This window comes from Diabrotica virgifera, chromosome 8 (genome assembly GCF_917563875.1).
Source record: "Diabrotica virgifera virgifera chromosome 8, PGI_DIABVI_V3a".
Lineage (NCBI taxonomy): Eukaryota > Metazoa > Arthropoda > Insecta > Coleoptera > Chrysomelidae > Diabrotica > Diabrotica virgifera.
Window position 1 is genome coordinate 68,435,822 of NC_065450.1, and position 22,908 is coordinate 68,458,729.

Below are 22,908 nucleotides of genomic sequence, written 5' to 3' on the forward strand. Positions count from 1 at the left end.
ACATACGACTGTGTTGAATTATCTCGACAACGAATATTTTATTGTGCAATATATGAAGAACGAAGGTAAATTGCAAATTACATTGTTGTTTATTGGAATAATTAGGTTTGTTCTAGCATCAGTTTCAAACGGGTTGAAACCATCAGCGAATAGTCGACCAGCGCGATTAGAGGGGATAGCACTGATGACTGTATTATGTTTTCTCACTGACCAACTGTTTGCTGACGGTTTCTGACTAGTTTGACTGTTTGCTAGAACAAACATTTTTCATTAGGTGTGTGGTTCGATTAAGTAAAAGTCATTATAAAGTGTTCCGTCTTTAAAACCACTTTTATGCAAGAAATAGTGAAACAAATTGGAAGGTGAGTTTCACAACTATCAATGTATTTACCATTCATCACCTGGGATTACTAAGTTTTCTGTTTTAAAGACGTAGAAAGTTATTGCATACAAATAAACAAGACAAAACTAACCTAAAACCCTAAATTTTAAAAAGATATCGCTCTGGTTTTTTGTGCGTTATTGACAAAAATTAAGTATAGTATAAAGCGTTCCATACACGTAAAATTAATAAAATACAATAAAAATATGCCTGATAGTCAAGATCGTGAATTTACGAAATTAAAAGAGTTTATTAAGGAAGAGAACAAGAGATTATCTGAATATTTCATATCTAGTCTTAAGGAGGAAGTAGCCTTCTTAAAAAAAGACATTGATGAACTGAAAGTTGAGAAAGAAAAACAAACTATTAGAGTTAAAAGACTGGAAACTGAAAATGTAGAACTAAAAAATCAAATTGAACGAATTGAAAATAAACTAAGAAAAAATAATATTGTTATTTTCGGCTTAAATGTACAAAAGTCAACACTTCTTGAGGATATCATCCAAGAGTTGAATCAGAGACTGGATATAAGTTTAGTAAATTCAGATATCAGTGGTTTCAATGTCTTTGGTAAAAATCCAACAAATAAATCAGTATTGGTAGAATTCGCAACATATTCAGCAAAAATTAGTGTTCTAAAAAAGTGCAAGCTTCTAAAAGGTACAACGGTGTTCATCGCCGAAGATCTATCCCCATCTCAACAAGCAGTAAGAAAGGAATTATTAAAATACCAATCTGAACTCAGGTCGTCAGGTAAAACGGTGAAGTTGAGAGGAAATAGGCTTATAGTTGATGGTCAATCTATAACACTGGAAAAACTGTCTATTACTACTACTAACAAGACTGCTGAAGTAACCGACACATTATTGGATGAAACCAGAAAAACAAATCGTTACCCCACTAGAGCAGCATCTTCAAAAAATTAACTTTTTTTTACTGTATACTGTACTTATAGTTTTTTTTTTCACCTTTTTTTGTTTTCTAGAATAGTTTTAATTTAATAATCAGTAATACTGGTACGCTATATTAATTATTGTAACATGAATTCGTTTCTGGAATACACTAATTACACTCCTATTGATACAAAAGTAGTTGACTCCATAAACGAATATAATTTGTGTTCCAATAAGAACTACTCTTTTCGTATTTTGCACCAAAATATTAGGTCCATTATTAAAAATTTTGATGAGTTTAATATTTACACACAACAAATAGAAAATGATATTGATTGTTTTGTATTAACTGAAACCAGACAAGTGGCATGTATAGATATTTTTAAATTGGAAGGATATAATATCCATTATAACGAGGGTAATTTCAATCAAAATGACGGTGTGATAATATTCATAAAAAATAACCTTGACTACGAGGTGGAAATAGTAGAGGTTAACATTTTTAAATTCTTAAAATTAAAAATTAAACTCAATAACATAATGATACTTATTACAGCAATATACCGTTCGCCTGCAACCTCAGAAAGTGCGTTTATTGTAGCCTTAGAAAGTTATTTAAATATAATAAAAGCAGAACCAATCACATATAACATTATTGTTGGCGATATTAATATTGACATACTTGCAGACGATGAAATCGCTAATACTTATTTAAATTTACTGTCCGAATATAATTTTCATTCATTAATAAACAAAATAACGAGACCAAATAAATCGGGAGGTAGCTGTATAGATCATATGTTTGTTAAATCCACTAAAGAGTCTATTGAAGATATTTGCTCTCCTTTCATTATTACATCTTTAACTACCGATCACTTCTGTACAATAGGAGAACTAAACATTAACATGAACATTATTTGTAAAAAAAATATTAATAAATTTAAAAATAGTTACATTAATTATAACACATTAAGAGAAATACTAAGAAAGTATGATTGGAGCGAAATTTTCCTTTTACGTGACGTACAAGATATTGCAACTAAAATTGTAACAACTCTTCAAAAGAAAATAAAAGAATCTACTTATGAAAAAAAAATAAAACGGAACGAAGTTAAACGGAAAAAATGGATAACGTCTGGCATAATAAAATCAATAGACACAAAAAATAAATTATATAAAAAAATGATCCAAAATCCACATAATGAAATTCTTAAACAAGAATACAAAAATTACAAAAATTTTTTGACAAATTTAATAAAAAATACTAAGGCAGAATATTTCAAAAACGTAATTACTAACAAACCCGATAGTAGAAATACGTGGAAGGTTATTCGTGAACTGACCCAAACTGAGGTAAATTCTGTAGGCGTTAAACAGTTAGTAGAGGGTGACCGGATTATGAACTCTGATTTGGATATCGCTAATACCTTCAATAATTATTTTTCAACTATTGGTGAAAAACTGGCTAACAATATAAAAAAACCGCCATCCAATAATCCGAATAGAATCTCAGTCGCTCAAAGTGCTTTTTTTGATCCAATAACTGAAAGTGAAGTTATAGCGATTATTCAATCCCTTAAGTTGAATAAAGCTCCCGGACCTGATTTATTAAAGGCAGAAATATTAAAAGAAGTTTCAGGAGAAATTGTATCCCCTTTAACATATTTATTAAATAAAATTATAGAAAATGGAAAATGTCCAACAGAATTTAAAGACGCAATTATCAAACCTGTATATAAATCAGGAAATAAGGATTTAAGCCAAAATTACCGCCCAATTTCACTAATCTCAAGCCTTGCAAAAATTATGGAAAAAGCGATTAAAACTCGGATGCTAAAATTTTTAGACCTACATAAAATCATATCTAATAATCAATTTGGCTTTGTTGAAGGCAGAGGTACAGATGATGCAATTGCTTCACTAATGGGTTGCATTTATGATTCAGTTGATAGAGGTAAGCCCACATTATGTGTATTTTTAGACTTGGCTAAAGCTTTCGACACAGTAAGCCATAAGCAACTCTTGGAAACTTTGGCTGATGTAGGTTTCAGAGGCAACGTATTAAGATTTTTTGAAAGTTATCTAGATAATAGGGTACAAAGGGTAAAAATAAATGAAAGTATGAGTGAGAGAAATGTGGTGAAGTACGGTGTTCCGCAAGGAACGATTCTTGGTCCATTGTTGTTTATAATTTATGTTAATAATTTATTGTCAATGAAATTAAAAGGTAAAATTATTAGTTATGCAGATGACACAGCTGTACTGTATACTGCAGATAATTGGGAGAATCTAAAATTATTGGCTGAAGAAGATTTAAAAAATTGTTTTGATTTGTTTGCACACAAACAACTAACTGTTAACTTCACAAAAACTTTCTTTTTGCCTTTTGGATCTTACAAAACAAGTCTGCCTAACTACGAAACACTAATAATATCCAATGAAGGATATAAGGATCAACATATTCTGTCTGCTCATTCTGTAAAGTATTTGGGAATTACAATTGATAGTCATTTAAAATGGAACCTACATATTGCGAATGTGACTAAAAACCTTCGAAGTTTACTCTATAAATTTAAATACTTAAGCAATATTTTAGAACAGCGCCTTTTAAAAACTATGTACTTTGCCTTAGTAGAATCTAGATTATGCTATGGGATTCTTGGGTGGGGCGGGGCGTATGGCAATCATTTGGAACAACTAAATGTCGTCCAAAGAAAAATTTTAAAATCAATTTATCGCAAGCCCAAGCTTTACTCCACTGAATTATTATACAAGGAAACTAATATTTTTGATATTAGGCAGCTTTATTTTAAAGCGGTTACTGTATATCAATATAAAAATAAACAAACACTACAGTTTCCCTTGCATGAATACTCCACCAGAAACAGGAATAAAGCGATACCCCCTAAAAGTGAAAAAACAATTGGACAGCGTTGTTTCACTTACCTAGGACCTAGGTCCTTTAACGTTTTACCCATAAATGTTCAGAATGTCAAGAACATAAAACAATTTAAAAATAAATTAAAGAAATATATTATAGACACGCCTCTTTCAGTAATACATGAATTAATTGAAGTTAGAAAATAAAACAAGTGTTTGAATATTGGACTCATAGTTGTTGTACTTAATTGTGTTTTTTTTTCTCATTTGTTGCTGTTATTTTTTGATAAATACATCGTAGGGATGCTGTATTTTTAAATTTTTTCCAGATTTTGAAATATAATTATTTTCTTTAATTATTTAATTATTCAAAAAACAATGTAATGCTCTTTGCTTTTTCTTTGTTCTCTTATTATTAAGTAATAGATATTATATTATTGTATTGCCTGTGAAAAGATAGTGTGTACCTACTCAGGATATTTTTGTTACATAATGAACCAAATTGACCACTGCACAAGCATTCTGCTTCAAGTGGTATTTTTGTGTTTATTTATAGGGAATTGTAGTGATTTTAATGTATTACCATTGTATGTATTGTATCTTTTCTCTGAATAAACATTATTTATTTTATATATTATTATAAACCTAATATTAGAGCCATTTACTTTCGTACTTCTTATGTTGCCCACTGAAATATTCGTTGTCGCGATAATCCAAAACAGACGTATATTCGTGGAATGAACCATACCTCGTACACTATTGATAAAATTTTATATCTGATTATTGCATCTTAGGTTTTAGACTATGCAGAGCATTTTATAAAGAATAACTTTTTTTCATAAAATTAATAATAAAAAAATTTATTTTTATTTTGTCATTCCCCGTTAGAGGACAGTCTAACCACACTCTGCTGCAGATATTTTAATATATGCAGTTCTTCTTCGTTTCGAGTTGATTCAATTCAGTCTACTTGCATAGCCTCTTTGATAAGGGGTAGAGACCCCGAAACACGGTGTCAGAGGATGCCACGAGACTCAAATTGAATCAAAACGAAAACGATTATTTTCTTTTCTTAATAATAAAAAAGTTTTCCATATGGTTCCAACTTAGTGGGACCTATTGCATGTGTATAGGTCACATTTTGAAAAAGCATATCTTTTTTACAAATAGTCCTAGAATTGTTTGCAATACACCATTTTAAAGTAAAGAAAATAAGCTTTATTTTCTATTGCACAATGTACATATATACCTATACAATAAAAAAAAAATTACAATGAGAAATTTCAAAATAATCGTAAAATATATCAAAAATCATTAAAAGTATAAAACCTTGAAAAACCATATCTAGCTCAAAAATAGATATACAGCATTCTACGATAGACCATTTTAAAGGTAATTGACTTCTCTTTCTATTAAATGTATGCATATGCCTAAATTTGCGTAAAAAAAGATACAGAACAATGTTTGCGAAGTAACAAGGAAAATGTCCCAAAATCGCTCTGAGTGGCGAACTATATTCTGGAAACTGTATATCACAGAGACTTCTACTATACGTCATTTTAAAGAGAAAGGATGGAAGTTATTTTTCGCTGAAGCAATGCCTATACCTATGTATATCTCTGTGGAAAAAAGTTATGGGGCAAAAAACAAAATTTCTTCCTTTCGTGTTTTTTTCTAGCTTTTCTTTTGAATATGTTCTTGTAAAAAAAAGTATTTTTGACTTTGAAATGTGATACTTCGATAGTAAATTTAACCATTAACAATTTTCCTGTAGACCTGTTTGCACCAAAAGTTCATAGAGCTCACCCCAATTCGCCATGTGCCCAAGGACTAATTCACCCCTTTCTCAAAAACGCACTCATTTAAATGGTAGCACTCCGCGGTTTTTTCATATTTAGGAGTCTATTATTGACTATATGAAACAATAAAACCCCGTTAACGTTGTAGTTCCTTTCTAAAATACATAATCAATAGCCTATATGAAGAGGAATAATGATTTAGGCTGTCTTTAGGCACTCTGGAAATTTACTTTTCTCAAAAGATTTTCTGGGAGATCTGAAAAAATTTTTATGGTAAATCAGTATGGTAAATCAGTATTATAAATCCAATTCCAAGTAGTGTTTGGTGGTGTGATATCGATTCTTAAAAGACCAACCTTATAGAAGTTCACCCCTAATAATCAGAACACAAAGGGCAATGAGAGCAGAACGCAAAGGGTAAAGCCGATAGACACATCGCCCCTAATGCTGCAGATATTAAAGGTCCGAGTCAAAGGGGGGGATTCAAAAGTAGGCCAGATTTATTTGCCGAGCGATTGTAAAATATTGCAAAATATAACGGGTTTATATTATATGCAATTTTATGCAGTAAAAAATTATATTATGTACATTATATTTCACATGCTCTTACAGAATCTTGATACATTGTTGCCATATTTAATGTAGAGACCAAGTGACAAATTTTCGTAACATTTCAAGTTCTACTTTTTCAAGTATATTTATCTTTTATTTATATTTTCTTCTACACATCTAGGTAAATAACATTTGAATAACATCACTAAAGGACTAAAAAAATAAAACGCTACCTAAAGGTACTCTTCACTCAGTGTTTATTTTAATAACAAGTACCGCCAGGTAGGGCTATATGTCCAAAAACAAAAAGCATGCGTTGGGCAAAGGTTTATTCAAAATTATTTTTTCAACTTCTACCGGGTGGAAGACATGATTTTGTTATGTTAAGTTTGAGACACCCTCTAGGGAGGACAAGGTATAAATATGTGTATACATCGAAATCGTATTGTAGTCGTACGTTTTGTGAACATTTTTTAAATGTCCCTGATATCTTTAGAAACAAAGAAAATAGACGGTTTTATTCTTTAAAATCACGTGTTTTAACTGAAACAAAACTAAATTAAGAATAAAAAACAGTTAACACAAATTTAAAAACAGAAAGTCATTTAACGTTAACAGTTCTGGTCGACACCTTAAGTGTTTTTTGTGGACCAAATGAGCAGTATTCAGTATTCACAGCGCAACATAAGAGAGACGAGATTGTTTAATGGAGGTTCTGTGAGGGTTTTGGGGTGCAATTTCCTAGAGAATAAGTACGAATTTGGTGTCTAGTTGGAGGCTCTTTAAATAGCAAAAGGTACATTGCACAGATTTTCTCTCTTTGAACACTTTGTTCCTTTCGCACTATATATTCACTATATACAGGGTGGGGCATTAGTGTGACAAAGTCCAATTACTCGTTTGTCGTAAGAGATACGAAAAAAAGTTATTTAGGTAAAAGTTGGGGCACACATAGTACCATAATTTCAAAATATTTTCAAATATACAGGGGCTTGCGTATTGACAGGGTGACACAAACTTATGTTTTTTTAAAAGGAACACCCTGTATATTTTTACATTTTTGGATTCTCCTCAATATTTCCTTTCTTAAAATATATGGTTTTGTAATATTATACGAGGTAGTTTAAAAGTTAATTACGTTTTTTTGTTAATTTCGTAACAACATCTACACCCTGTAGAATTGTAGTGATTTGACATCAAATTTTCTATTTATATTCAAACGATTTTTAATATAGTCTACTACTGTTAATCATTAACAGTATAGCGAAATGTTTAATTTTACTATACAGGGTGGGTCGAAACTCGGAATGAGTATTTTCTGAGTTTTCTTAAATGGAACACCCTGTATTTTAGTATTGTAATGAAATGATATTTTATGGTACTTTTTTATTTCTTAAGCATTCCCTATACCTAAGTGCTTTAATTTGTAAGTTATTCGTGATTCTTTAAGCCAAACATTAATTGCAACAAAAATTACGTGAAATTTTATTAGGTGGCCGTGAAAATATCCAATCAAAAATAATTTTTCGAAAAAAAAATACATAATAATCTAGCCTGATCCTTAATTTATTAATATTGGATGAGATATCCAAATACATTCGTAGTTAAGGTTGTTGGTGCTTAAAATATTAATCAAACATACAAAATTCTCCCTAGTTGGCTATGAGACAAAATTTGCTTAAACATTTGACATTATACTATTTATATAGTTCCAGTTGATTTGTTACCATTACTAATATTAACTTTTCTAATGAGGAACTGATTATAATTGCTTTGTGCTAGGAGAGTATAACAAAAATGAGCTAATTGCAATAAAAAATTATGATCAGCAATTCCCTGATAGACGACAATCAAAATAAGAAACTTTTGAAAGTATACTAAAACGGTTTCAACAGACTAGATACTTAGATTGTAAGAACGGTTGTACTAATATGCAGATCCTCAGTGACACTAAGGATTACATTTAATTCCTGTTTTATTCACTTACAATAGTTTTTGTTCGATCAGATTTATCATAATCTAAGTGTCCAGTCCGTTGAAACCGTTCTAGTATATTTTTAAACGTCTCTCTTCTTAGCTGTCGTCTATCAGGGAATTTCTGATGAAAAATTCTTATTGCTAGTAGCACATTTTTGTTATACTTCATTAGCACACAAATCTTATCAGTTTCTCATTAGAAAAACTCATATTAGTAATGGTACCAAAGCAACTGGAACTATAAAAATAGTATAATGTCAATTTTCTAAGGAAATTTAGTGTCATAGCCGACTAAGTAGAATATTGTATGTTTTTATTAATATTTTGCGCACCAACAATCTTAACTACGAATTTATTTGGATATCTCATCCAATATTAATAAATTAAGGATCAGGCTAGATTATGATGTATTTTCAAACGTTTGTTTTCTATACTTCTACAAAATTTATTATACCTATGTGACTACAGCTGTTTCGGCCGAGTGCCTTTCTCAAGTAATTTAGTTTACTATGGGTTTGCCTTTTTAAAGTCTTTAACTGAAGAGGTTGATGAGTGGGGAGCTGTTTGTCTCGAGTTGGTCATTCAGAATTATATCTGTAGTTTTAATTTATTAATTTCCATAGATTCTAATAAAGATAGCTTAAGGCCTTTATTTTGAATATGCAAAATTTGAAACTCTTCATTAAAAAAATTATTATGATCTAGAAGGTGAAGTGCGTATGTAGAAGTGTCTGTTTTTCTATTGTTGAAAGCCCTTTTGTGTTCTGCTATCCGTTTGTCAAAGGTTCTGCCAGTTTGACCGATGTAAGTTTTCGGACAGTCACCACAAGTTAGTTTGTAGACACCACTCTGTAGTTGTTTTCTCTTTTGGCTCTTATTGTTCTTAATATATTTGCTTAAGTTGTTGTTAGTTCTGAAAGCTGGTATTATTCCTTTCTTTTTCATGTATCTGGCTATTTTTGTTATCTTGCCAGTATATGTGATAGAGCAGAAGGTACTGCGTTCTTTCTGTGGTGGTGGATAGACTAATTTCAGGGCTTTCTGATGGAGTTTATATAATCAAAAAAATTTAGTATATTGAGGTGTAGAATTTGAAGTAGCGTTAAACAAAACTGCCAAGAACATAGAAAAAAGCATCATTGCAAAATCTATTACCGATGTGTGTAGTGAAACTAATAATTCCCGTTACAAAGATAACCAAATAGCCGTTTCTATTAAAAATAAATCCATAAAACATGACATACTATTTACAAAAACAGACAAAGGTAACACTACTATTTCTATAGATAAAAGAGACTATAATAACAAAACAATAGAATTTTTAAATAACCAAAATAGTATAACACTAAACAAAGACCCCCCAGAAAAATACCGAAAACAAATTTAACTAGCCATTGAAAATTCAAAATCAATATTAAATCCAACAGAACAGAAATACCTTAATATTATGAATCCACAACCTCCTAAATTATACTCTTTTATTAAACTACACAAACCTGACCACCCAATAAGGCCTGTATTTTCTTTTTATACAACTCCGTCATATAAACTTTCAAAAAAAATGTCAGATATTATTACAGAATACACTAAATTTTCACCTAAATTCACCGTAAAAAATACACTAGAATTAGTTAATAAAATACAACACTTTCAATTGCCCAACAACTCCAGACTAATTTCATTTGACGTAAAAAATCTTTTTCCTAGTGTTCCTCCTACAGAAACTTTTGTTCTAGTTAAAAATCTTTTAGACCATAATAGTACAAATCCGATCAATGCATCTGAAATTTTACACCTTCTTGAAATTTGCATAAATCAAGACTATTTTGAATTCAATAATTAAATATACACAAACAACAGTGCAGGACTTATTATGGGTAATCCTCTTAGCCCATTACTATCAGATATATTTATGAACCAGCTTGAAACAACTATTTCTAAACATCCCGTATTTAAACAGTTCTTATATTGGTGGAGATACGTGGATGATAATATATACTATTATGCTTTACAGGAGCTAACAAGCAACTTGACCAATTTCTATCATACATTAATTCACTTAGATTAATTCACATAGACCGACAGAAATTCCCATGTCAAAAAATAACTTCGAAATAGAACTGAACATCATTAAACAAGTAGCAGTAAACAATGGCTATAACGAACAAACAATTAATACAATTTTAAACCAAAAACTCCATAATATGAAAGCCCTGAAATTAGTCTATCCACCACCACTGAAAGAACCCAGTACCTTCTGCTCTATCACATGTACTGGCAAGATATTAACAACAAAAATAGCCAGATACATAAAAAAGATAGGAATAATACCAGCTTTCAGAACTAACAACTTAAGCAAATTTAAGAACAATAAGCCGAATGAGAAAACAACTACAGAGTGGTGTCTACAAACTAACTTGTGGTGACTGTCCGAAAACTTACATCGGTCAAACTGGCAGAATCTTTGACAAACGGATAGCAGAACACAAAAGGGCTTTCAACAATAGAAAAACAGACACTTCTACATACGCACTTCACCTTCTAGATCATAATCATTCTTTTAATGAAGAGTTTCAAATTTTATTATAATTTTAGAGTTTCTCAAAAATACAGATATAATTCTGAATGACCAACTCGAGACAAACAGCTCCCCACTCCTCAACCTCTTCAGTTAAAGACTTTAAAAAGGCAAACTCATAGTAAACTAAATCACTTAAGAAAGGCACTCGGCCGAAACAGCTGCATTCACATAGTTATAATAAATTTTGTGGAAGTATAGAGAACAAACATTTTCAGTGTTTTATTATTATGTTAGATATCTTTATTATGTTAAGCTGTTAAGGGAGAATATTTTAGATTTTAGACAATATCAACAAGTTTTTCTAGAAATTGTGTCTACGGTGAGCAATTTTTGTCACCATTTAATTTATTCCCTGAGTACTTTTGACTGAAGCCTGAAAAAAGTCTTCTGTTGTCAGTTCTTCCTCGTTCTTTTTTCTATTAACAGTAGTAATTTGTTTTTGCCGTTACATTTCGCTACGATTGTCGGCAATTCAAAAGAATACAAACTGTTATTCCGCGTCCGCGTGCTGTTATTAAGTCTCTTTCAGTAAACATTAATTTATTTAAGCATTTAATTTTTTCGTTTTCGAAATGATTATACGCATTCTGTAGAATTCTTAAAAAACCTTATACAATTAATGGCGCGGTATCTGGAGTGTGAAAATATCAAGCAATTGACATACTTTGTAGACGTCTTTGCGAGATAAGAAGTGAACGTCTCTTATATGTGTGAGTGTGATCGGTTAAGGTGAGTTTACACGGCAAGATTATATTAGAATATGAAAAAAATCGGATTGAATTCAAAAATGCCAACTCACCAAACTTCTTGCTAAGAAGATATTTCAGTTAGGTGGTACCAAAAATAATAAACGGAAGCTTGTGGTACATGACTAAAAAAGGTTAAGAACCTCTGATCTATATCGTATAAAAGCTCGGCTAAAATTTGCCATCGACTACGACCCGTGTATATGTTTTAATAATTCAAGTTAGAGTTGCATATTCTATTTCTCAAGATTCCTAGTTAGAGTTGCATATTCCTATGTTTGTTTTTTAATCAAGAGGAGTGATTCAAATTTACCGCGCTGTATTGCTTGTTTGTAATTGGTCCAACCGCAGGCAAGTTTACTCCACTGTTATAAAATTTTGACACTAATGACATTTATCAAATTTTTACACTAGTGACATTTAGTCAGTATTCCTTTAATTTTTAGATTGTTAGTCTGCTTTTATATAAAAAGCAGTTGTTTTTGGAACTCTTTAGCGACATATTAAATTAATATAATATTTATGGATTACCGTTGAGGGTCACTTGATCAACCAAAAAAGAAGATGTATTTGGTTATTATTCTAGTGACTTTCTTGGGTGTGAATCTGTCTTTTTAGTTTACTCCTCCTGGTTAAAAAATAAACCATAGTTACAGTCAACTCAAACTAAAACGAGCAGTAAGAATTGATATGAAAAATTAAATTCAACTTTTACTAAGATGGTTAAAGTAGACTCTTTCTAACCCTTGCTAATGAAAGTAGATACCGGCAAAAAGAGAATCAACTCTTACTATGGTCCTTTTCATGAGCATTTTTCAGTGCGTCACAAATGATAGAAAAAAAGATAAGTCCCCGTGATAATACACATTTATAACATTTATTTTAAAATGACATTTTTGTTTAATTTGACAGTTGTCACATTTTATTTGCAATTTGGCATAAAAACAAATCAATTGTGTTTATTGCGTTTATAAAATGGTATTTTCTTTGATTTGTAAAGTCTTATAAATTGTACAGATTATAGCCCAGGGCGCATCTGTTTTGACATGGACGTTGAGAGGTGACTCATATTTTTTGCAGAAATTGCTTGGAATTACCTCATATAATAATAATTGGGTTATCCTCCCACTCAAAACCATTTATTCTATACTTAGGATCTTCATATTTTACCTAGAAAAACTTTATGATATAATAAAACAATACTGTAAATTTCATTAAGATCGGCTTAACAGATTTTGCAAAATAAATTTTGCAATCCAGCTTTCGCAAAAAAAATTCATTTTTTCAAAATGTTACAGGACTTAAAATAAAGCAGATATCAAGTTAATTTTTTTTACATATAGAAGAATACTGTGCCTTTAATTTTCAATTTGCAAAATTAAAATAGGTTAACTACCACGGCGTCAGAATTTTTTTTTAAATAAACATTAATTTTTGGTGCTACGCGCAGCACAGCGGTGTTCGATTCACACAAGTTGATTTCCACCAAAATTTCTTCCAATCTTTATCTAATATATTATTTTCTTACTTTATATTTTATTGTATTTTAATATTTTAATTCCACAAAAATCAAAATAATTTGAATTATTTTTTGTGAAATATTGTTTAAACAATTGCATATGTTTAATATATGAACAAAAAAAGTTTTTGCTAAAAAAGTGCTATTTCAAAGGACAGGGTATGTGTTTTTATTTTGCAATAAATAAATTTATTTATTTATATCGAAATGTGCTAAAAATTAAAATGTATCAATCATTATCAAAGGTCATTGGAATGCCCAATCAGAGCAAACGTATCCGCTGTCCTGCGCTTAGCACCAAAAATTAATGTTTATTTAAAAAAAATTCCTGACGCCGTGGTAGTTAACCCATTTTAAATTTGTAAATTGCAAATGAAAGGTACAGTATTCTTCTATATTATGTAAAAAAAAATTCAACTTGATGTCTGCTTTATTTTCAGTCCTGCAACATTTTGAAAATGAATTTTTTTTGCAAAAGCTGGATTGCAAAATTTATTTTGCAAAATCTATTAATGCGATCCTAATGAAATTTATAGCATTGTTTTACTATAAATATCATAAAAATTTTTTGGGTGAAATATGATGGTCTTAAGTGTAGCATAAATGGTTGAAAAATGTAAAATGCGAATACTTGTTTTTTATGTTTTTTTTTAGCAATTACATATTGCTATTTTGCAACAAGGGTGACAATTTAAAAAAAAATTTAACTAATCCTATATTGTAGGAAATTTAATTACGCAACTTTTATGTCAGTGCAACTTTTCTTTGAAATGAATACTTTTAAAGTTATAATCAAAAAACGAAGAAAAAAATCGAATTTTTCCTTCAATTTTGATTATTTAAACAATGTTCCGGGCCTTTTTGAGTGGGAGGATAACGCAAATATTATTAAATGAGTTATGTTGAAGCAATTTCTGCAAAAAAATATGAGTCACCTCTCAACATCGAAATGTACTAATATTTTTACAGATGCCCTGGTCTATTATATTCGTCGATATATTATAGAATTTGTAAATAATGTTTTTTTTTTCGATTATAGCGCCGTCTATCGACAACTAGAATAAATGTTATAAATGTCTGTAATCACGGACGTGCCTTTTTTTTCTGTCACATGCAATTTAAGGCGTTAGAAAGAAATCGAAAAACTGTGACGCACTGAAAGATGATCATGAGAAAAAGAATAGAGTGAGTTGATTATTTCTGAATATATTCAGTTAAATGTAGAGCATCTCTTACACGTGCTTTTTTTATGCGTGCGCACCTTTTTTTGTGACTGTTAACTTATCACGATTTGAACATACCCAGTCAGGTAACATTTTGATTCTAAAATCTGGTGTTTTTATTTGTGATGGTTCCGCCTCTTTAGTCTTTCAAAATACCTACTTAGTTTTTATTTCTTTTTTAATTTTAGGTGCTTCAAGTTTTATTAAGATACATTCGTGTTGTTTGTTTTTAAAATGTCACAAACCCATGCGAATATTGTTCATGAGAAGTAAATAATTTGACACTATCAACCTAATGATTGACCTAATGATCGGGAAGAATCAACTCTTACTAAATGGCATTAGGAAGAGTATACTTTTCCTAGTTGCAGTTTTACTAGGAAATGTTAAAAAAAATCTTCATTTTATTTTTAAAATCAACTTTTACCAAAACAAATTAGATAATCAACTTGAACTGTAACATAAATAAATATATACTCGCAGCGCTTCTCAAACTTTTTGAATCATGTACCACCTACAGTTCCTTTTACTATTTTTGGTACCACCTATATTTTTAGATTATATTATGGTACGTTTAGCAGAAAATGGTTGACTTCAAACTTCAATGGTCAATACTTGTACTGGTACTTCAATAGTATAAAAGGCCCGGTTTCAGGTAAAATTTAAATATGTTTGAATGTTTGTTTTTCTATAATCTTAGCAATTAAAATAGATTTAATTTATTTTAAAACTCATTTGAAAACATTAATTTCGGGCATATAAGGCAAAGCAAAATATTTTACATCCGTTTTTTTGTTTTTGTCGTCGTAATTATTGTAAATTTTGTGGACTCTTTGCTTTATTATAAGAGTACCATCTGGTCAGTGTTAATTGTCAAAATACCAACTCTGTCTACCTCGGTTGCTTATCGCTCCGGGTGGGTCTTAACAATGGGCCAGGTCAGATAAATTTAATAATATTTACGACCGCACTAATTGAAGTCAACCATTTACTGCTAAACAAACCATTCAAGATTTATTAAGTACTACTATTTTAATTTTTTTGTGTTTTGTGTACCACCGCAAATAATGATATGTACCACCAATGGTATATGTACCAGAGATTGAGAACCGCAGAATACTATAGGGTGTCCCAAAAGTAGCGGGATGGTCGAATATCACAATACGTCGTATCAATAAATTGAAAAATACGTTTTCAATATTTTTAAAAAATCTATCGAATGATACCAAACACGACACCCCCTTCCACACTTTGGAGGTGGGGTGGGGGTAAATTTAAAATCTTAAATAGGAATCTACATTTTTTTATTGCAGATTCGGATTGCTTACGCAAAAATAAGTAACTTTTATTCAAGACATTTTTTCGAATTGTGGATAGATGGCTAAAAAAACAATTTATCCTGATGCCCTAGGCCCTAGGTAAATAATAGAAACGGCCTAGATCTAGTATCTTTGAAATACACTTCCAAATGAAAAACCAAAAAACACGTGTTTAATATTTTTCAAAAACCTATCGAATAACACTAAACACGATCCCTCTCAATGCCATGGAGGTGGGGTGGGCGTAACTTTAAAATCTTAAATAGGAACCCCCATTGTAAGTAACATTTTATTCCAGATATTTTTTAGATTTGTTGATAGATGGCGTTAATAAATCGTTGTTTTACAATTACAGCGCCTACATCTATCAACAATAATTTTAAAAAATGTCTCGAATAAATTTTCCTTATTTTTTCATGAGGAATCCAAATCTGCAATAAAAAACGGAGGTACCTATTTAAAATTTTAAAGTTACCCCCACCCCACCTCCATGGGATGGAGTGGGGGGTCGTGTTTAGTGTTTTTCGATAGAGTTTTAAAAAATATTAAACCAGTGTTTTCTTCTGGTTTTTCATTTGGAAGTGTATTTCTCGAGATATTAGATAGTTTACTTAGTGTATCAAGATAAATCGTTTTTTCCGATTATAGCGCCATCTATCCACAATTCGAAAACAGGTCTCGGATAAAAGATACTTATTTTTACGTAAGGAATCCAAATCTGCAATAAAAAATGGGGATTCCTATTTAAGATTTTAAAGTTAACCCCACGCCACCTCCAGGAAGTGGATTGAGGGGGGGGGGCGTGTTTGGTATCATTAGATAGGTTTTTGAAAAATATTGAACACGTATTTTTCAGTTTTTCGATCGGATGTTCATTTCATAAAATATTCGACCGTCCCGCTACATTTGGGACACCCTGTGTAATAAAAAAATTACTAAGTATTTTTCCCTAAACGAAAGATCGTACGAAAGGGATCCAACGTTTGTTTAAACCTTTCTACATCCATTAGGAAACTGGATGCTAATGAATTTTATTAAAAACACAAATAATTCATCATCAACTATTAGACGAAAACAAAAAGGAAATAATCCAAGAACGCATCCTACTAATTTCCATAAAGCCGGATGAAGAAGTTACGGCGCGGCGTCCGAAAACTAAACTTCTTCATATTAAGAAGATTTGTAGGTCGCGTTGTTAAAACCGACTATGGCGCCACTGGCGATAAAGCATAATTAGATTATTAACAACTTTATTCACTAATATCTCGATCTCTGTCTAGCTCACAGTGGCGGTACCAAGAAACATTCTCATAACTTATTTTTAATGTTTAGGAAAACGACTTTAAAAAACTTTTGTTTTTTTTTGTATAAACTTAAGTCATCCTTTCCCACTCCTCACTATCTACTCTTAAAATCACACCTCACAGAACGTCACTTTCAAGTCAGATTCTTTACAGAAACCTCTCATTACTATCCCATAAAATCCGGTGTCCCTCAAGGAAGTGTCCTGGGTCCTCTCCTGTACCTCATATACACTGCTGATATCCCAACAACAAATACGACCACAGTAGCCATGTTCGCAGATGACACCGCCATAATATCCATCGATGATGACCCCCAAGTAGCATCAGGAAACCTTCAAATACACCTGAATCTACTACAAGACTGGATGAATAGATGGAAAATCAAAGTTAACCATACTAGTCTAATCAAATTACATTCACCAACAGGAACATCATATGTCCGAGAATCACAGTGAACAACATATTACTATCAGTAAAAACAGAAGTCAAATACCTGGGAATGACACTTGACCAAAAGCTCACTTGGAAAGCACACATATTGGCAAAGAAAAATCCAAATCAACATGAAAATACGCCAAATGAATTGGCTAATAGGCCGAAAATCGCAGTTATCTACAGATAATAAACTTCTCTTGTATAAGTGCATAATAAAGCCTATATGGACATATGGAGTGCAACTATGGGGCTGTGCCAAGCCTTCTAATACCAAAATCATTCAGAGAATCCAATCCAAAATACTCAGAATGATTTTCAACGCCCGTGGTACGTTAGAAACGAAACACTGCATGACGACTCTGGTATACCGTTCGTTGAAGACGAAATCAGCAGACTAACAAGAAATTATTTAGAATATCTGCCAGCCCACCCCAACGAGGAATCAAAACTACAACTCTAACCAGAAGTCTGACGAAGATTGAAAAGACATTGGCCAACAGATTTTATTCTTTAATTTTAATTTTCATTTCAATTTTACTTTCAAATTATAATCAAACGTTAATTTAATTTGTTATTGTTAGTATTGGGAGTGTCATCAGTGGATAACTTCTCCTCTCATGTATTTGCAATATTTACATTTACTAATAGCTTTTAATAGCAGATTGTAAATTTGCAAATTTAATAAAAAAAGATAAACGACTTAAAATTCATAGAAAAAAGTTGTAATTTAAAAAGTCTAAACTTGGCACTTGGCGTCCAATATAAGTTTCTTTCTGAGGTCTTTTGTAAAGAACTTAACATTTTATTATGATCTACGCGTTCGAATGCCTTTTAGAAAGCCGCAAACCGTAGAAAAACATCCTTTTGCTGGTCGTAATACTTCTACAACAGTACTTGTAGAGAAACCTCCTCCTCCTCCTCTTGATCCTTTTTCAGGACGTGGTGAACTTGTCTCCAACAATTTGTCTACAACACGCCAAGATGATGCAAATAATAAAAGAAGCAGGAATTAACAACCAAGATCTGAAAATTATTTGAAACCTTTACTGGAATCATACTGCAAACCTCAGAGTTGACGGTGAACACACCGAATATATGAAAATCATGCGTGGAGTGAGGCAAGGCTGCATTTTGTCCCCCCAAATTTTCAATCTTTACTCTGAAAGAATATTTATCGAAGCTTTGCACGAAACTGAAAAAGGTATTCTACTAAACGGGTACCGACTAAATAACATCAGGGATGCAGGTGACACCATATACAGAATTTGCGGACAACCTAGAAGACCTACAAGTCCTCATGAACGAAATCACATATTACAGTCAACAATATGGACTTAATATAAACGTAACGAAGACAAAGCTTATGATCGTCAGCCAGAAAAAGAAAAAGATAAGGAGGTCAACAACTCTACATCAACCAAACCCCTGTAGAAAGAGTGAGGCACTACTACTACCTCGGCACCATAATAAATGAAGAATGGAACAACAACCAAGAGATTAGAGCGCGCATCGAAAAGCTAGATCAATCTTCAACCATATGGGGGCCTTTTTCAAGAGTCACAACCTTTCTCTTAGTATAAAAGTAAGAATGCTGAGATGCTACGTCTTCTCTGTCCTTTTTTATGGTGTTGAATCATGGACCTTGAACGAAGATATTTGCCTAAAATTGGAAGCATTTGAGATGTGGCTATATCGGAGAATTCTTAAAATCCCATGGACTGAGCAGGTCACAAATGAGGAGATCCCTAGAAGAATGGGGAAGAACCGAGAAGTACTAACTACCATCAAATCTCGAAAGTTGGAATACTTTGGACACATTATGCGAAATGAATCCAGATATGCCCTCCTACAAGCTATCCTGCAAGGAAAAATATTTGGAAAGCGAGGTCCAGGAAGAAGAACATCCTGGTTAAAGAACCTCAGAACCTGGTTCAACAAAACATCTGTGCAGCTTTTCCGCGTTGCTGCAGATAAAGTGAAGATTGCCATGATCATCACCAACATTCGTCACGAATAAGCACATCAAGAAGAAGAAGAACTTGTCTCCATTGGATGAGATCCTGTGCCAGATGGACAGCTTCATGTGGGGATTTTCCCACCAAAGTCTTCATTTATTCAAAATTCAAAAACTACTACAATACTCTCTATATAACGAACACGAGTATTACGAGGTTTTGCTTATAACGAGGTACATTAGGTGTCCCATGAAATTCCTATTGAACTATAACTCTTTATAACGAGGCATATTTGGTTATAACGAGGGAAAATGAGATCGAAGAACATGTTTATTTACATGTTTTTCGCGGTGATGGCTATAAAGAAATACCCTAGCTGTATGTATACAGAAATTCCTAAAATATGTGTGCTTATCGAGGCCAGTGATGTAATAAACTCCACCGCCTGTCAACTTCTTCCTGTTTATCCACCGACTATTTTTCAGAAGCACCATTCAAACAATTTTAAGCATCTTATATTGCTCGTAATGGCTTCGCTATATAGGAAATTAATGTCTTAGAAAACTACATATTCATGTATGCACAATATTATTGTTATGTCTGATATAACGAAATCGGCTTATAACGAGGTAATTAGTCTGCTATTTCTGTTCTAGTTATAGAGGGAGTCTAATGTACTAACATCATCATCATCATTTAGCCTTCTGCGTCCAAATTCAACATAGGCCTCCCCTAATTTTTTCCAGTTATGTCGGTCGTGAACTTAACCCTTAAACGCCCAAGGGTGGGTAAAAAATGTCCACCTAATGCGTATTCCCTTGTAACATATTTATTACGTGCTCAAATTTTTTTTAAAAATTATTTATTGTTAAAAAGACAGCCCTTTATCGAATGTTAATTTGGTTCTACCGATATTTTTGAAAATAAAAGTAGGATCTTGAGTTAAATATGGGTGGGCATAAAAAGTACACCCTTGGTAAAACTTGTTACTAAAGGTTTCTATATAATTTCTCGTTGGTAGGAAGATAATCCGTATAATTATCGACGTATAATTACATAATCTACATAATTATCCGCCAATGAGGAGGTTGAAAGGAAGAATGTGGAGAACATCGACAAATCTGAGTGGGTGAAGTCGAGTTCGCTCCGCTTCGTTCAGGTATATTTTAGAAGGGTACGAATTGGCTCCCGCATGAATGCGGGTAGGCTCTCATATAATCGCGGAAACATTAGACATTGTTGCCAAATCGTGTAATATTTATACTGCTTAGGAAATTTACATAGTGATATAGACTTTTTATAGGAAAATTATACTTTTAGACAAATACTTTTAGAGTTTGTTTTAGTTCAACGTTGGCATATGTGGCAATTTTAACACAAATTATCGGTGTCGGCCGGTATGCGCTCGACCGTTTTGCGCTCTTACCTGAAATCGGCCGGTTTGCGCTCTACACTCTAATACCCGAAAGTTAAGTTAGGACCGAAGGGTTAGGTCTTCCTCCTTTCCCATAGATATGTCTAGGAAGGTACCTGTTTCTAACAAAAAGAGAAAATTTGAAAGAAGTGACAACGCTGGTTGATATTTTCGACATGTTTAGGTAAAATAAATTTTGTCTATGGGAGCCAATTCGGACTCTACCTTTTTTAGTTCAGGTAAAATTCTTACCATTGGGAGCGAACTCGACCCCGTCCATCTGAATTACTGGCTTTTACTGGTATGCTGATTTTGATGTACATTGTAATTTTGTTGTAAGGTTTGTAAATTGTTTATATTAATATTTTAGAAGATGCTGTGTTTATTAAGCATAAGATTCTTAAGTTTAATCCATTTGCAACAACTCTCAATAAATATATTAGCTATTTTCGAGGTGGACATTTTTTACACACCCTTGGGCGTACATGGAACCTAAAAAAGGTTGGGCGTTTAAGGGTTAATGCAGCCAATTACATCTGTAGTCTGTACATCGTGTAGATTGATCGTCTACCTCTCCATCTTCTGTCTGCTTGTGGTATCCACAATGTATTTTGTATTTTTAGTGTCCACTGCCTGTCATTCATTCTGGTCACATGGCCCGTCCATGTGGCCAGAGCGCATAGCCATGACAAATGACATATGTGACGCCTTTCTTTCTTCTTAATTCCTCTTTTCTAACCCTGTCTCTGAGAGTCACAGTCTGTGGTCTGTGTTAAGGAAAATGTTTCGGCGCCGTAATTCATGACTGTAAGCTCACATTGGTCGAAGTTCTTCTTTTCAAATAATTTGGCATGTTGCTCTTGAAGATGTCTGATTCCATATGCGGTCCGTACTAAAGTGATTCTTCTTTGCAGTTCAGCGGTTTGGTTGTCTCGGGCAATTTGGATTTCATAAGTATGTACATATTTTTATTTATGAACTAACGCTATTTCTTGTGCCTTTCCAAAATATTTGTTCAAACCAACTTTCTTATAGGCGGCATCTAACTCATTATATACAGGGTGTCCAGAAACTCTAGCGACAAATGAAGACAGGAAATTCCTCAGATAATTTTAAGATATTTTAACCCAATTCACATAAGCTAGAGCTCATTGAAGATCGCGTCTTGTAATTAGTTTGTCTTAAATACCTCCAGAACGCTTCTATTTAGAGAAACGAAAATTGGTAAGTATATTTATCTTCCAGAGAAAAATCGATTCCATCTATTATGAATTTCTAGTACCGGTCATAGGCGTCCCTTTTGGGTAGGGCAACGGTTATTTTATCGCATAACTTGTATGTCTTTAACTTTTAAGCATTTTTGACACTGGATTATTAAATTATGAGGTATTCTAGTACTAAAAGGTACTCTCTTTTTAAGTCGGCAGGACACACATTTTTCTAGAAAAATCCATTTGAAAATTTTTTTTTTGAATTTCCAAAAAAAATAAAAAAAAACCATTTAGAAAAACGAAAACTGGTACGTTTATTTGTATTTCAGAGATAAATCGATTTTATTAATCACAAATTTCTAGTGTCGGTCATATGCGTTCGTTTTGGGTAGGTCAAGGGATATTTTATCGCATAACTTTTTGTTTAAAAAAAATAATAAAAAAAATAATAAAAAAAGAAACAAAAATAAAAAAAGAAAAGAAAAATAAAAAAAGAAAGTAAAAAAAGTGTTTAGCACAAATTAAAATATATATTAAAAAAAACAGTAAAATAATTAAAAAAAAAAACAAAATAAAAAAAAAGCAACACAATGTACCTATGTATCTAAAAATAATATTGTAGTATGTACTTATGTTATGAAATAAGAAATTTATGACTATGAATCTGCAATCACAAACAAGTCTGGCTAATTGGCTCTGCCAAAGCCATTTTTCAAAA

The 22,908-nt window shown here is 32.0% G+C and overlaps 1 protein-coding gene across 1 annotated transcript in view; it reads left to right on the forward strand.

Annotated features, from left to right (window-relative positions):
- The first annotated feature begins 588 nt into the window (after window positions 1–588).
- LOC114336288 (uncharacterized) overlaps window positions 589–22,908 on the forward strand; it is a 74,598-nt gene continuing 52,278 nt past the window's right edge. Inside the window, exons 1-2 of the mRNA XM_050659029.1 lie at window positions 589–777; window positions 862–1,233. Coding sequence (XP_050514986.1) covers window positions 589–777; window positions 862–1,233 — 561 coding nt within the window. The remainder of the gene's footprint in view (window positions 778–861; window positions 1,234–22,908) is intronic.